A 12,856-nucleotide genomic window follows, 5' to 3' on the forward strand; every position below is an offset into this window, starting at 1 on the left:
TTCTCCTTCGTGTTAGGTGCAGCAATGCTGGGTTACTTATGTTTCACTCTGTTTGCATATATTTTTGAGGAATACATTCTCTCTTAGACGGTTCTGAGTCTGGACATGTGAGCACTGATTTACTGTGAGAGTTGGTGTGCCATTTGAATTGCCTTTGATGCAGTCTGATGAATTGTGAGGCTGTGGTTCAGGGTGGTGCTGAATATATAAAGATCAATCTTTATAATAATAATAATAGATTCATTTGTTAGCGCTTTACAGGTGCTCAAAGACGCTTTACAGATATAGTGTTGATAAAATAAAATAAAGGAACAACAAATAAATATATATAGTTAAAGTTAAAGTCAAATAATACAAAAACAATCACACATTAAAAGCCAGATTGAAGAGGTGAGTTTTTTGAAGGTGGTGAGGTCAGTGCAGTCTGATGGGTTCGGGGAGTGAGTTTCAGAGGGAGGGGGCAGCGACGGAGAAGGCTCTGTCCCCCCAGGTCCGGTGATTGGTGCGGGTGGGGATGGGTAGGAGGTTGGCTTCTGATGAGCGGAGGCAGCGGGAAGGGGTGTGGTGGTGCAGCAGGTCTGTGAGGTAGGGGGGGGGGGGTGTGGTGGTGCAGCAGGTCGGTGAGGTAGGGGGAAGGGGTGTGGTGGTGCAGCAGGTCTGTGAGGTAGGGGGAAGGGGTGTGGTGGTGCAGCAGGTCTGTGAGGTAGGGGGAAGGGGTGTGGTGGTGCAGCAGGTCTGTGAGGTAGGGGGAAGGGGCGTGGTGGTGCAGCAGGTCGGTGAGGTAGGGGGAAGGGGTGTGGTGGTGCAGCAGGTCTGTGAGGTAGGGGAAGGGGTGTGGTGGTGCAGCAGGTCTGTGAGGTAGGGGGAAGGGGTGTGGTGGTGCAGCAGGTCTGTGAGGTAGGGGGAAGGGGTGTGGTGGTGCAGCAGGTCGGTGAGGCAGCGGGAAGGGCCGTGGTGGTGCAGCAGGTCTGTGAGGTAGGGGAAGGGGTGTGGTGGTGCAGCAGGTCTGTGAGGTAGGGGGAAGGGGTGTGGTGGTGCAGCAGGTCTGTGAGGTAGGGGGAAGGGGCGTGGTGGTGCAGCAGGTCTGTGAGGTAGGGGGAAGGGGTGTGGTGGTGCAGCAGGTCTGTGAGGTAGGGGGAAGGGGTGTGGTGGTGCAGCAGGTCTGTGAGGTAGGGGAAGGGGTGTGGTGGTGCAAAAGGTCTGTGAGGTAGGGGGGGCCTGATTGTTGAGGGCTTTGTGAGTAATCAGGAGGACTTTGAAGTCGATTCTTTGACGGACGGGGAGCCAGTGGAGGTTCTGGAGGACGGGAGTAATGTGGTCTCGGGGGCGGGTGTGGGTGAGGAGGCGGGCAGCAGAGTTCTGGATATGTTGGAGTTTATCAATCAATCAATCAATGTTTATTTATATAGCCCAATATCACAAATGTTACATTTGTCTCAGTGGTCTTCACAGTGTGTACAGAATATCAGTATGACAATACGACACCCTCTGTCCTTAGACCCTCACATCGTACAAGGAAAACCCAGTTTAAAGGGAAAAATGGGAGAAACCTCAGGGAGAGCAACAGAGGAGGGATCCCTCTCCCAGGACGGACAGACGTGCAATAGATGCCGTGTGTAAATTGAAAAGATAATACATTTGCAACATAGGTAGTCCAAATGTTTGGAAATGCATGTGTGTATAATAGGAAGATGAATCCACGAGGATATCCATCCAGGACCGATGATCCAGGACCACAGCCACGACTCAAGATCCAGCGCTCGCGATCCAGGACACAGGACCGCAGGATCATCCATGACTCCGGATCCCAGCGTATATAGACACCAAAAAGAAAGACATTTGGGGAAGCTGGGTTAATCGGAACATGAGAGTACACAGGTACAGACAGAGAGAAGGAAGAAGTAAGATGTCCCCCGACAAACTAAGCCTATATCAGCAAAACTAGGGGCTGAATCTAATCAGCCCTAACTATAAGCTTTATCAAAAAGGAAGGTCTTAAGCGCACTCTTAAAAACGGATAGGCTGTCTGCCGCCCGAACACAAACTGGAAGCTGATTCCACAAATGTGGAGCTTGATAAGAAAAGGCTCTGGCTCCCATTGTACTTTTAAAGATTCTAGGAACAACCAACAACCCTGCATTCTTGGAACGCAATGCCCTAGTAGGACAGTAGGGTATAATGAGTTCTTTAAGGTAAGATGGCGCCTGCCCATTAAGGGCTTTGTAGGCGAGAAGAAGAATTTTAAATTCTATCCTGTGTTCGATAGGGAGCCAGTGTAAGGCAGCCAGAACAGGAGTAATGTGGTCCCTTTTCCTAACTCTGGTTAGTACACGAGCCGCAGCATTTTGAATCAGCTGAAGCGACTTGATTGACTTCTTAGTACTCCCTGATAATAGAGAGTTACAATAATCCAGCCTAGAAGTAACAAATGCATGGACTAGTTTCTCTGCATCGTTTTGAGGCAAGATATGCCTGATTTTTGCAATGTTACGTAGATGGAAGTAGGCGGTCCTTGAAATTGATTTTATGTGGGCGTTAAAGGATAAATCCTGATCAAATATAACACCAAGATTCCTTACAGTCTCACTGGAGGCCAAATTAATGCCATCCATAGTTAGTATGTCTTTAGATAATTTGTTTCGTAGATTCTTCGGGCCAAGTACAATAACTTCAGTTTTGGTCGTGTTTAACATCAAAAAGTTTAAGGTCATCCACGTTTTTAAGTCCTTAAGGCAGTCTTGAATTTTATTTAGATGATTAATTTCATCAGGCTTGATTGATAAATATAGTTGAGTATCATCCGCATAACAATGAAAGTTTACAGAATGATTCCTTATAATATTGCTTAACGGAAGCATATATAATATATAGTTTATTGAGGAGGTTAGATGGTATGCCGTAGAGCAGGTGTCTCAGACTCCAGGCCCGCGGGCCAGACGCGGCCCGCGAGACAGTTTCTCATGGCCCCGTTGTTGATATCATGTAATAGTGTTAATCTGGCCCGCGCGTTTACGTTTGTGCTTTCAAATTTTAATTACATTTTTGGATTGATCCCGCTGCTGGCAGGGATCTGCTGCGCGCAGTTCCCTCGCCTCTCCCCCCTCCGAGGGAACTCCGCCACGTCAATCAAATGCGTGCAGTGAGTGATCCAAAAGTGGCAGAGTGGAAGGAAAATATATCGCCCAGTCATGTCTACATCAAAACTTTCAGGGAAAAGAAAAGTCGATGATGACCACAGAAGATTTCAGGAGAAGTGGCAGACTGAATATTTTTTTGTCGAGTACAGGGGAAATGCAACGTGCCTTATATGCACAGAGAAAATCGCTGTATACAAGGAGTATAACGTCAAACGTCACTACTCAACTAAACATGCAGAGTATGCAAAATACCTGGGAGACGAGAGAGAAAAGAGTCATAGAGCTAAAAAAAAATCTATGGAAGCAACAAAATCTCTTCAAGAAAGGACGCAATGAGGCTGATTCAGCAGTCGAAGCTAGCTATGTGGTGAGTGAGATGATTGCTAAGGCGGGAAATCCGTTTACGGAAGGAGAGTTTATAAAAAAGTGCATGTTGCAGGCTGCAAGTATAGTCTGTCAGTTTAACAACATCAGCCTGTCAGCTAACACAGTGGCAGAGTGCATTTCTGACTTATCAAGTGACATATATGATCAGCTGTGCGACAAAGCCAAACTTTTCTGTGCATACTCTGTGGCTCTTGATGAGAGCACGGACCTCACTGACACCGCTCAGCTCGCAATGTATGTCCGTGGTGTTGATGACAAGTTTGAAGTGACAGAGGAGTTGCTTACAGTGAAACCAATGCGTGGCCAGACCACCGCTCAGGAGATATTCCAGCAGCAACTGTGTGATGCCATTGCGGATATTGGTCTGCCATGGAAGAGGTTTGTTGGAATTACGACCGACGGAGCGCCATCAATGACAGGGAGGAAACATGGGCTGGTGGCACTTGTTCAAAGAAAACTGGAGGAGGAGGCCATTGCTCTGCACTGCATTATCCATCAGCAGGCCCTTTGCAGCACATGCTTGAAGTTTGACAATGTGATGTCTGTTGTTGTGAAATGCATCAACCATATCAGATCCAGGGGCTCAAAGCACCGCCAGGTCCGTGCTCTTTTGGAGGAAATTGAGTCAGAATATGAGGATGGGCTCTACTTCACAGAGGTGCGTTGGCTCAGCAGGGGACACGTCCTGAAGAGGTTTTTTGAGTTGAGAACAGAACTGAACGTATTCATGCTGGAGAAGGGTGGGATGGCTGTTCCCGAGCCGAGTGATCCCAAATGGCTCATGGACTTAGCTTTTCTTGTTGACATCACGCAGGAGCTGAATGCACTGAATAAGAAGTTGCAGGGCCAGGGCCAGCTTGTCAGTGCAGCATATGACAAGCATTCTCTACAAAACTGGTGTTATGGAAAGCCCAGCTCCCTCGGAAAAACCTCTGCCATTTCCCAGCATGCAAGGCTCTCATGGACAGGGGCACAGCATTCAGTGGTGAGAAGTATGTTGATGCCATTGTGAAGCTACAGGAGGAATTTGATCAGCGGTTTGCAGACTTCAAGACACACAGAGCCACTTTCCAAATGTTTGCGGACCCCTTCTCCTTTGATGTGGAAAATGTCCCTGGTGTGCTTCAAATGCAGCTCATTGACCGGCAGTGCAATTCTGAGCTCAAAGCCAAGTTCAGGGAAGTGAATGGGAAAGCAGACGAGCTTGGACAGTTCATAAGAGAATTGCCCCCCTCCTTCCCTGAGCTTTCCAGGATGTTCAAGCGGACCATGTGCCTTTTTGGGAGCACATATATGTGTGAACAGCTCTTCTCCACCATGAACTTCAATAAGTCAAAGTACAGGTCCAGACTTACTGATGAACATCTTCAAGCCATACTAAGGGTTTCAACTGCTTCCTCCCTCAAACCACATGTGGCTCAGCTGTGTGAGAGGAAGCGCTGCCAGGTCTCTACCAGCAAGGAGTAGGCAAGAGCAACTGTAAATAGTTATGTTGTGAAGAACCGTTCATGTTAAGAAGATGTTGAAGAACTGTTAATGTTGTATTTTTTAATACATTTTTTGTGGAATACTTGAAGCGGCCCAGACGTGCCCAGACTCTACGTCCAGCGGCCCCCAGGTAAATGGAGTCTGAGACCCCTGCCGTAGAGGATGCTATTGCAGTAGTCGAGTCGTGAAGTGATGAATGCATGAATCAGGGTTTCAGCAGCAGAGGAGGAGAGTGATGGGCGGAGACGGGCAATGTTTTTGAGGTGGAAAAAGGCGTCCTGGTGATGTGATTGATGTGGTGGTTGAATTTGAGCTGACTGTCGAAGATGACTCCGAGGTTGCGGATGTGAGGGGGGGGGATAGAGTGTGGCTGTCAATGGTGGAGTTGAAGTTCTGGATGGCTTTGATACGGGATGGGGGGCCGATGATGATGATGTCTGATGTGTTCTGTTCAGTTGGAGATAGTTTGTTTGTATCCATGCTTTTATCTCTGAGAGACAGTTGGTGAGAGTGGAGTGTGTTGTGGGGGTGATGGTTTTTGTTGAGATATAAAGTTGGATGTCATCGGCATAGCAGTGAAATTGAAGGTTGTGGCGACGAATGATTTTGCCAAGAGGGAGCATGTAGAGGATGAAGAGGAGGGGGCCAAGCACCGAACCCTGGGGGACGCCTTGGGACAGAGGAGCAGGGGAGGAGGTGCAGTTGTTGATGTTGATAAACTGATGTCTGTCGGTGAGGTAGGATTTCAGCAGGAGAGTGCAGTGTCAGTGATGATGAGTGATGATTGGAGGAGGGACAGCAGGATGGCGTGGTTGATGGTGTTGAGTGCTGCGGTGAGGTCGAGGAGGATGAGGATGTTCAGGTTGCCGGAGTCAGAGGAGAGGAGGAGGTCGTTTGTGATTTTCAGAAGAGCTGTTTCGGTGCTGTGTTTTGATCGGAAACCGGATTGAAATGGCTCAAAGAGGTCATTGGAGCTGAGGTGGGCTTTAAGTTGTGAGGCAACGACACGTTCAAGTCTTTATGACAAAAAGGGGAGATGTGAGATGGGCCGGAAGTTGGACATGATGTCAGGTGTGAGTCCAGGTCTTCTGAGAATGGGTGTGACAGCAGCCAGTTTGAGAGAGGGGGGAACTGATCCAGATCTGAGGGAGGAGTTAAGGATGGTGGCGATGAGTTGTTGAGTTATGTCTGATAAATCTTATGATGATTTCCGCTGAAGCTCCGTGTTTGTCTCCACTGAGGTCATTGAGGTTTTTGAGGCTTTGGTTACCTTCAGGTTGTTGATGTGCATGGCCCAGGTCATGTTTCGTTGAGAGGGGGGTGATGTTCAGGGAGAGGAAAAGGTTTCTTTGAGTGTTATGTTTTGGAGACTAGGATGAGCCTAACTGTTGTGAGGTTGATTATCATAATATATTTGTTGCAACAGGTTTCTATTGTGTTGATCCATGTTTGGAGTTTTTGGGCGGCCAGTGGAATGTATTTAATGGGAGTAGAGTAAAGTCACAACAAGCTGTAAGAAATATGCTAAAGTGAGTGGAGATATGAGGAGAAAAAGGAAGAGTCTGCTGAGGAATGCACCTGGGGGGGGGACACCGGATTAGGACATTAACAAGGTGTAGAGTGAGGCGGAAACGTTGGCCTTTATTTTTTGGTTTGTGCAGGAAGCTTGGTCCATGGAATTCATTTAAGTTTGAGTTTATTGTTTTGAAGTCTTTAGAGATGTTCCACATTTTATCAAAAGCCAATGTCAATGTCAATAGATATTATAAATGCTTTTTTTATGTGGAAATGCAGTGATTGCCTCTGCCAGCCTGAGGATGGTGTCCTTGTACTCGATCTGTTCTTGCGTAAGCCAGCTGGATAAATACCCAGCAGTCTCTTGTTCTCTGCCTGATTCTGAGGCGTGTCGGGGGGTGGGGTTTCTTCAGTTTGTGGTCAAAGTGTGGACCTGATGGACAGGAGGCGATGTTTTGGAGGTGATTTCTGAATAGAGTTGCAATTTCTTGGTCATTTTTGTGTTGCTTTGGCCTTGATGAAAGATGAGTCGGTATGTTTTTAATAATTTATTCATGTTCATTCTTTATCTACTTTTTTTCTTGAGAGAGCAAAATGTCTTGTCTGATTTGGTTCTGGAGCCAGTTTATAATGACATAATGAGCTAACAAATGTGGATTTATCAAAACTAACAAAGCAAAACCAACAAACCAGGTATAGGTTTCGTTACAGTTGCACCATTTAAGAATGGAATAAATACACGTTTATGTAAATATAAGTTGATGTAAAAACTTGCAAGAAATGAAGCCACAGGCTCACAACACCTGAGGCACCGAAATGAGGCAAGACGTCTTCCACAGCACAGAGACCCTCTGAAGACTCAAATTCATGGTGAAGCTCTAGTTGCAAATCTTGTCGACCCAATCAGTACGTAAGATATATCTAATTTCCTCCATAAATCTGCACCCAGCTCTTCGGTTTTCCCTGCATCCTCTGTGTCCTCCAGATTCCAGTGGGCTGATTTAGCGCGATCATTTTCTAGACATTCTACATGGGGTTACTGTGCAAGCTTAGCGTATGCACAACAGCTACGACTTAACGGCAAAACAAAAACACAAACAAAATCTCTGCACGAGAAAGTTAAAGGTCAAAATATGAAATATCCTCTTTTTCTTGTCCTTTATACATAAACATGTGTTTTGAAAGTTTCAGGAAAAAAGATTCGCTCACTTTTTGTCATGATAATACAATATAATATAATGTAATAAAATATAATGAAATATAATATAATTGAATCTAGTTTGATCAAATGTGATATAATATAACATGATATAAAATGATATACAAATATATATCACTATCTAGTATGATTTATAAAAACCTGTCTGAAAATGAGCTGATCCGGTGCACTTTATGATGTCATAACGACTTTTTGGCATTGTGTAACCATTAGCCAAACACAGTGGCGGCGCCAGAGATTTTCTTTTGGGGGTGCTGTGGGGTAGCTTGACGTTTCATAGAGGGTGCTCAAACATGGAGGGTTTCCCATTAATGTCCCGGGCGCTACAGTGGAATGTTCTTCTGCAACACTCCCCACACGCACAGTGTCCGCGACTGTTACAATGAAGGCTCGATAATCAGCTCACGGTATATAGGCAGGGGTAAAGTGCTATTTTTTTTATAAATGGGGGGTGAACCTAACCTCCTCTAGAAGATTTATTTTTAAATATTGAAGTTGAAAGCATCAATCTGGTGCACTTTGAGAGCAACATTAGGAGCTCTATGGATACCTCTCTCAACACCCAGATGAAACACAACTGGAAACAGAATTACTTTTTCTTTATGGATATTTTACAAATCACTCCCCTTTTAAAACGGTATTCTTGTTTTACTGTCATATAGTATTTCATACCTGTTTTTAATTTAAGCTCTTGTTTTGTTATGCCTATAATGATCATATAAACGTGTGTCTCAGAAATACTTATTTACATAAATCGTGACCAAACCGTTTGAGACCCACTGAGATAACTTAGACTAAAGTTAACTATCTAAACACTGAGAGTCCTTTACTTCACCTGAGCTGAGGTTATCTGAGACTCTCAGTCTGACAGGAGAGAGTTCTCCCTCCACCTTGTTGTTGAAAAAGCTCCTTATACCCGTTAGCTTGGCTAGCTAGCACCAGATGCTAACCACAAAGATCTCCGGTACCGGTGCACGCTCTCTCTCTCTCGCTCGCGTACGCACACAAAATGGCTCGTGCCCCACACACACACACACACACACACACACACACACACACACACACACACACACACACACACACACACACACACACACACACACACACACACACACACACACACACACACACACACACACACACACCACACACACACACACACACACACACACACACACACACACACAGCAGAGCTTGAATGAAACACAGAGACCCAGAAGTAGGCTACTTGTACTGTAGTATATTACTTTCTAATCAATCCTTTTTCAAATTATGGATTTCACACATCAAAAAAAAAAAGACATACATTTATTGGGGGTGCTTAGGGGGTGCTATGGCTATCCTGAGGGGTGCACCCCCTAGCGCGCCCCTGGTGCAGCCACTGGCCAATCAGCAACCAAGGTAACCACCCCCCCCCCCCCCCCCCCCCCCCCTTATCACCTGAATCTCCTCTAGAGCACCATTGTGTTCTTTGTAACCAAATGTCTCTCAGAGGGGCGTGGGGAGGGGCTCCTTATTTTCATCTAAAGTAACAGACAGAGAATCAGCACTTTGGAAACAGGGCTGAAACAGAGGGGATTATGGGTAATGCTGCAATGATCTGTTTGGTGTTCAGACAAACACTTCAGAGACATGTTTTGTATATATGTGAGACCTATAATATATTGATGAAAAACAGTATAATAGGGGACCTGTAAGAGAGGGTGCCGCTTAATAGGTTACTAATAGAAGTTATTGACAAAAAAAGAACACGTAAGATCAAATAAGAATTAAAAAGTTGAATAGCAGGAGCAACTGCAACAGGCTGCATGCCTGTCTTAAAACTTTACATTTAGAAGAAAAAGTTCCATTAAAAAAAATGAACCAGGATTGGCAACAGTTTGGGGAGAAAGCAAAACGTGAGACACGTATTCCTCACAAAGCAGAATGGGCGGTGCAGAAAGGGAAAAAGGAGGGAGCAAGTGAAGTTGACCTAAAGGACAGTGGGACACCCCAACATGAACAGCACCCGTTTGTATTGGGGAAGCACCACACCAGGTGATGTGAACAGTGTCAGCAGCCAGAGACAGCACAGCATGTAGAGATATGGGGCAGAACTAGGTGATGTTAACTCAAATGAGAAAAATGGGGTCACATGCACAAAAGTAAAAAGGAATTACTTTTTTGTTTTGAATTCTTGAGAGAAACTGGTCCAGCATCAAGTCTACAATGAAGATGGCACAGTAAAGGACTACTTTCAGAAGATGGCATCATTTCTAAAAAATGGATGAAAGCTGCAAAACACAAGAGTAAAAGAAGAACAATGCACAATTTGTAAGTGTGAAATTGAGGATTTTCATTAAATAGAATAAATTGATTTGACATAAATAAATTGACATAGAAAAGCCTCAGAAATGCTAAATAACAACATTTGACTTTGTCAAAATCAAACCAATTGTATTATTGAGTCAACCTCATTAGAACATATAGCCCTATCAGAGGCTTAATATACATTACAAACATACTTTTTTGAAACCACGAATGACATGGTGTTTATTTGACAGTCCTACAAGTACGCTAACAGAGGACAGGAGACACATGGCTTGGGGTAATTTGTGAAACACGCAGCTTTAAAGAACGTTTTTGTAAGCTTTGCCAAGCTCGACTGCAAGACCCAGAAATCAAAGGATTCTCTCCAGAGGTATTGAACACACCAACAGCCACATATCTCAGGATTTTTCAGCAGACTCCCCATCTTGAAGTATTTGCACAAAAAATGTCATGGACACGGCACAACGCTTGTTTAAAGAAGCAGAGGACAACCTCAGAAAGTGTGCCTGAGACTTTGAGGGTGTGATAAGGGCAGTTGAAGAGTTTGTTGAGTGTGAAAATGGCCCTCTGGAGACTGTGCAAGACTGTGATGGCCAAGCTCAAACAGCGTTCCCAGAGAAAAAGCAGGAGGAATAGGAGAAATCAAGTTGAGTTGGCAGAAGACAAGCCCATTACTAATTTAAAAAAAAAACTGGACACTGTAGTTGAAAGTATTTACCGCCGCTATGCAGCAATTGAGTGTTGTGGGTAAAACTCTCCTTCCAGGGATCCGAAACATTCTCCAGAGATGATCAAACAAAAGAGCCTTCAAAGACAGACATAAAGGAGATCAGATCCAACAGATCAGCCCTGCACAACAGTGAGACATCTGCACTTCAGGGCTGCCGCAAGTGATGAATTAGTGCAGGGGTGTCCAAACTACGTCCCAGGGGCCAACTGTGGCCCGTAGTAAAAAATGTATTGGCCCGCAGCAAATTCCAAAAGTAAAGTGGAATATGGCCCACACATGAAACTTGTGCTTGTCTTATATTGTACTTCTTAAATATATATGTGAACATATTACACATTGGTATTCATGTGTTAATAAGCCTCATTTTCAAATAAATGCAGTCAATTAAAGTTGAGAACATTTTCAACCAAATCTTAGTTGATAAAAAGCCTGAAAAAGCTTGAAATATAAATCAAATCAAATCAAGTTTTATTTATATAGCACATTTATAAACGATGTTTGGTGGAGCCAAAGTGCTGTACATAATAAAAATAGCCTACAGTAGAGACACTTTACAGCAAATACAACAGCACAGATTGTTCAGAATATCAGTATGAGAAAAACGACACCCTCTGTCCTCAGACCCTCTGTCCTTAGACCCTCTGTCCTTAGACCCTCTGTCCTCAGACCCTCTGTCCTTAGACCCTCTGTCCTCAGACCCTCTGTCCTTAGACCCTCTGTCCTTAGACCCTCACATCGTACAAGGAAAAACTTCCAGAGAAAACCCACAGTTTAAAGGGGAACATGGGAGAAACCTCAGGGAGAGCAGCAGAGGAGGGATCCCTCTCCCAGGACGGACAGACGTGCAATAGATGCCGTGTGTAAATCCCAGAGATAATACATGTTACAGCATATAGACCGAATGTTAGGAAATGCATGTGTCTGTAATAAGAAGATGAATCCACGAGGATGTGAGCTATATCCTTTCTCGTTCACCTTATGATAACCAGTCTGAGCCTTCTGTTTGAAGGAATGAGCTGCAGCACTGTTTGTAACTAAATGAATGAAATCCTATGAAGAGCCTGTTTGTTTGTCATAAAGTATATTCAAGTATCAAGAATAATTTACAGACATTTGATTGATTTGACTTATGACTTCAATTACGAGGCAATATCCCTCTAGTGAGGGGCCCAGTCCTTTGTATGTTGTTCTGCATGTTGACCTCAGTGAAAAATGTTGAGACACCCCTTAATAAGTGGAAGGCTTTGAGGATCCATATGAAAGTGTGGAGCTGGAGCCTTTGAGCGGTTGTTAAAAGCAGGTTGTTATCAGGCAGTTTCTTCTCTTCTCTTAGTAAAGAGAGGTATCTGCTCACGTATGCTATTCCATCAGTGGTTTGGGCTTTCATTTCCCCACACCATGTCCATTACTCAGGTAAACCTGTGATAAGTCCTTCTCTAGCCTGAGAACTGCCTAGGAACCACCCCTCAGTCAAGAGAAACTTCAAGTGCTTCTTTTAATGGCAACAGAGAATGGGACTTGGCAAAGATGACATCATTCACAAGATGGCAGAGAGAAGTGAGTTGATGCTCCGCCTACTGGTTCACCGTGGTAATAATAACTTGCTGGTTACTCTGAAGTAGCTGTGCAATAACGCATTTCAATAAAGCCATGCATTTTGCAGTCTCATATTATAATTACAGTCATGTTACCTAGGATCAATATCTATTGCTTAATATTAATTGTTTATGTAATCCTTATTTAGTGTGCAGTGTATGAACAATGTAATCTAAAATATGTTACTAACCACATTGTTGAAGCTGATGTTACATTTCAGTGAATGTGTGTGGGGATTTCCTGATATGCCTAATGCTTGAATAGAAGATCATAACTTCAACATTTCAACTGTGTCTCACTCTTGTTTGTGTATCTAGCCTTGTGCATTTGAATGTGCTATAATATAATGTATATTACAAAAGAGTTTCTGAAAGTTCAGACCTTCCTTGGAAACTCGGACTGACTAGGCCTACTTGTTAGTCAGTCTACAAATAGTGTTTTGTAATCCTCCAAGATGAACATAATGGCCACATT

The 12,856-nt window shown here is 44.2% G+C and overlaps 1 protein-coding gene across 1 annotated transcript; it reads left to right on the forward strand.

Moving 5' to 3' along the window:
- The first annotated feature begins 3,567 nt into the window (after nt 1-3,567).
- Nucleotides 3,568-4,991, forward strand: LOC139433879 (general transcription factor II-I repeat domain-containing protein 2A-like). Its single transcript, XM_071203321.1, has 2 exons — nt 3,568-4,387; nt 4,471-4,991. The coding sequence occupies exons 1-2, from the start codon at nt 3,568-3,570 to the stop codon at nt 4,989-4,991; spliced, it is 1,341 nt and encodes a 446-aa protein (XP_071059422.1).
- The last annotated feature ends 7,865 nt before the right edge of the window (nt 4,992-12,856 follow it).

This window comes from Pseudochaenichthys georgianus, chromosome 5 (genome assembly GCF_902827115.2).
Source record: "Pseudochaenichthys georgianus chromosome 5, fPseGeo1.2, whole genome shotgun sequence".
In the NCBI taxonomy this organism is placed as follows: domain Eukaryota; kingdom Metazoa; phylum Chordata; class Actinopteri; order Perciformes; family Channichthyidae; genus Pseudochaenichthys; species Pseudochaenichthys georgianus.

Excerpts from the sequence above, each read along its gene's own strand:
- LOC139433879 (XM_071203321.1), top strand. The coding sequence starts at position 3,568 with ATGTTGCAGGCTGCAAGTATAGTCTGTCAGTTTAACAACATCAGCCTG. Across the intron at positions 4,388-4,470 it reads GGGCCAGGGCCAGCTTGTCA|CATGCAAGGCTCTCATGGAC; the intron begins GTGCAGCATATG and ends GCCATTTCCCAG.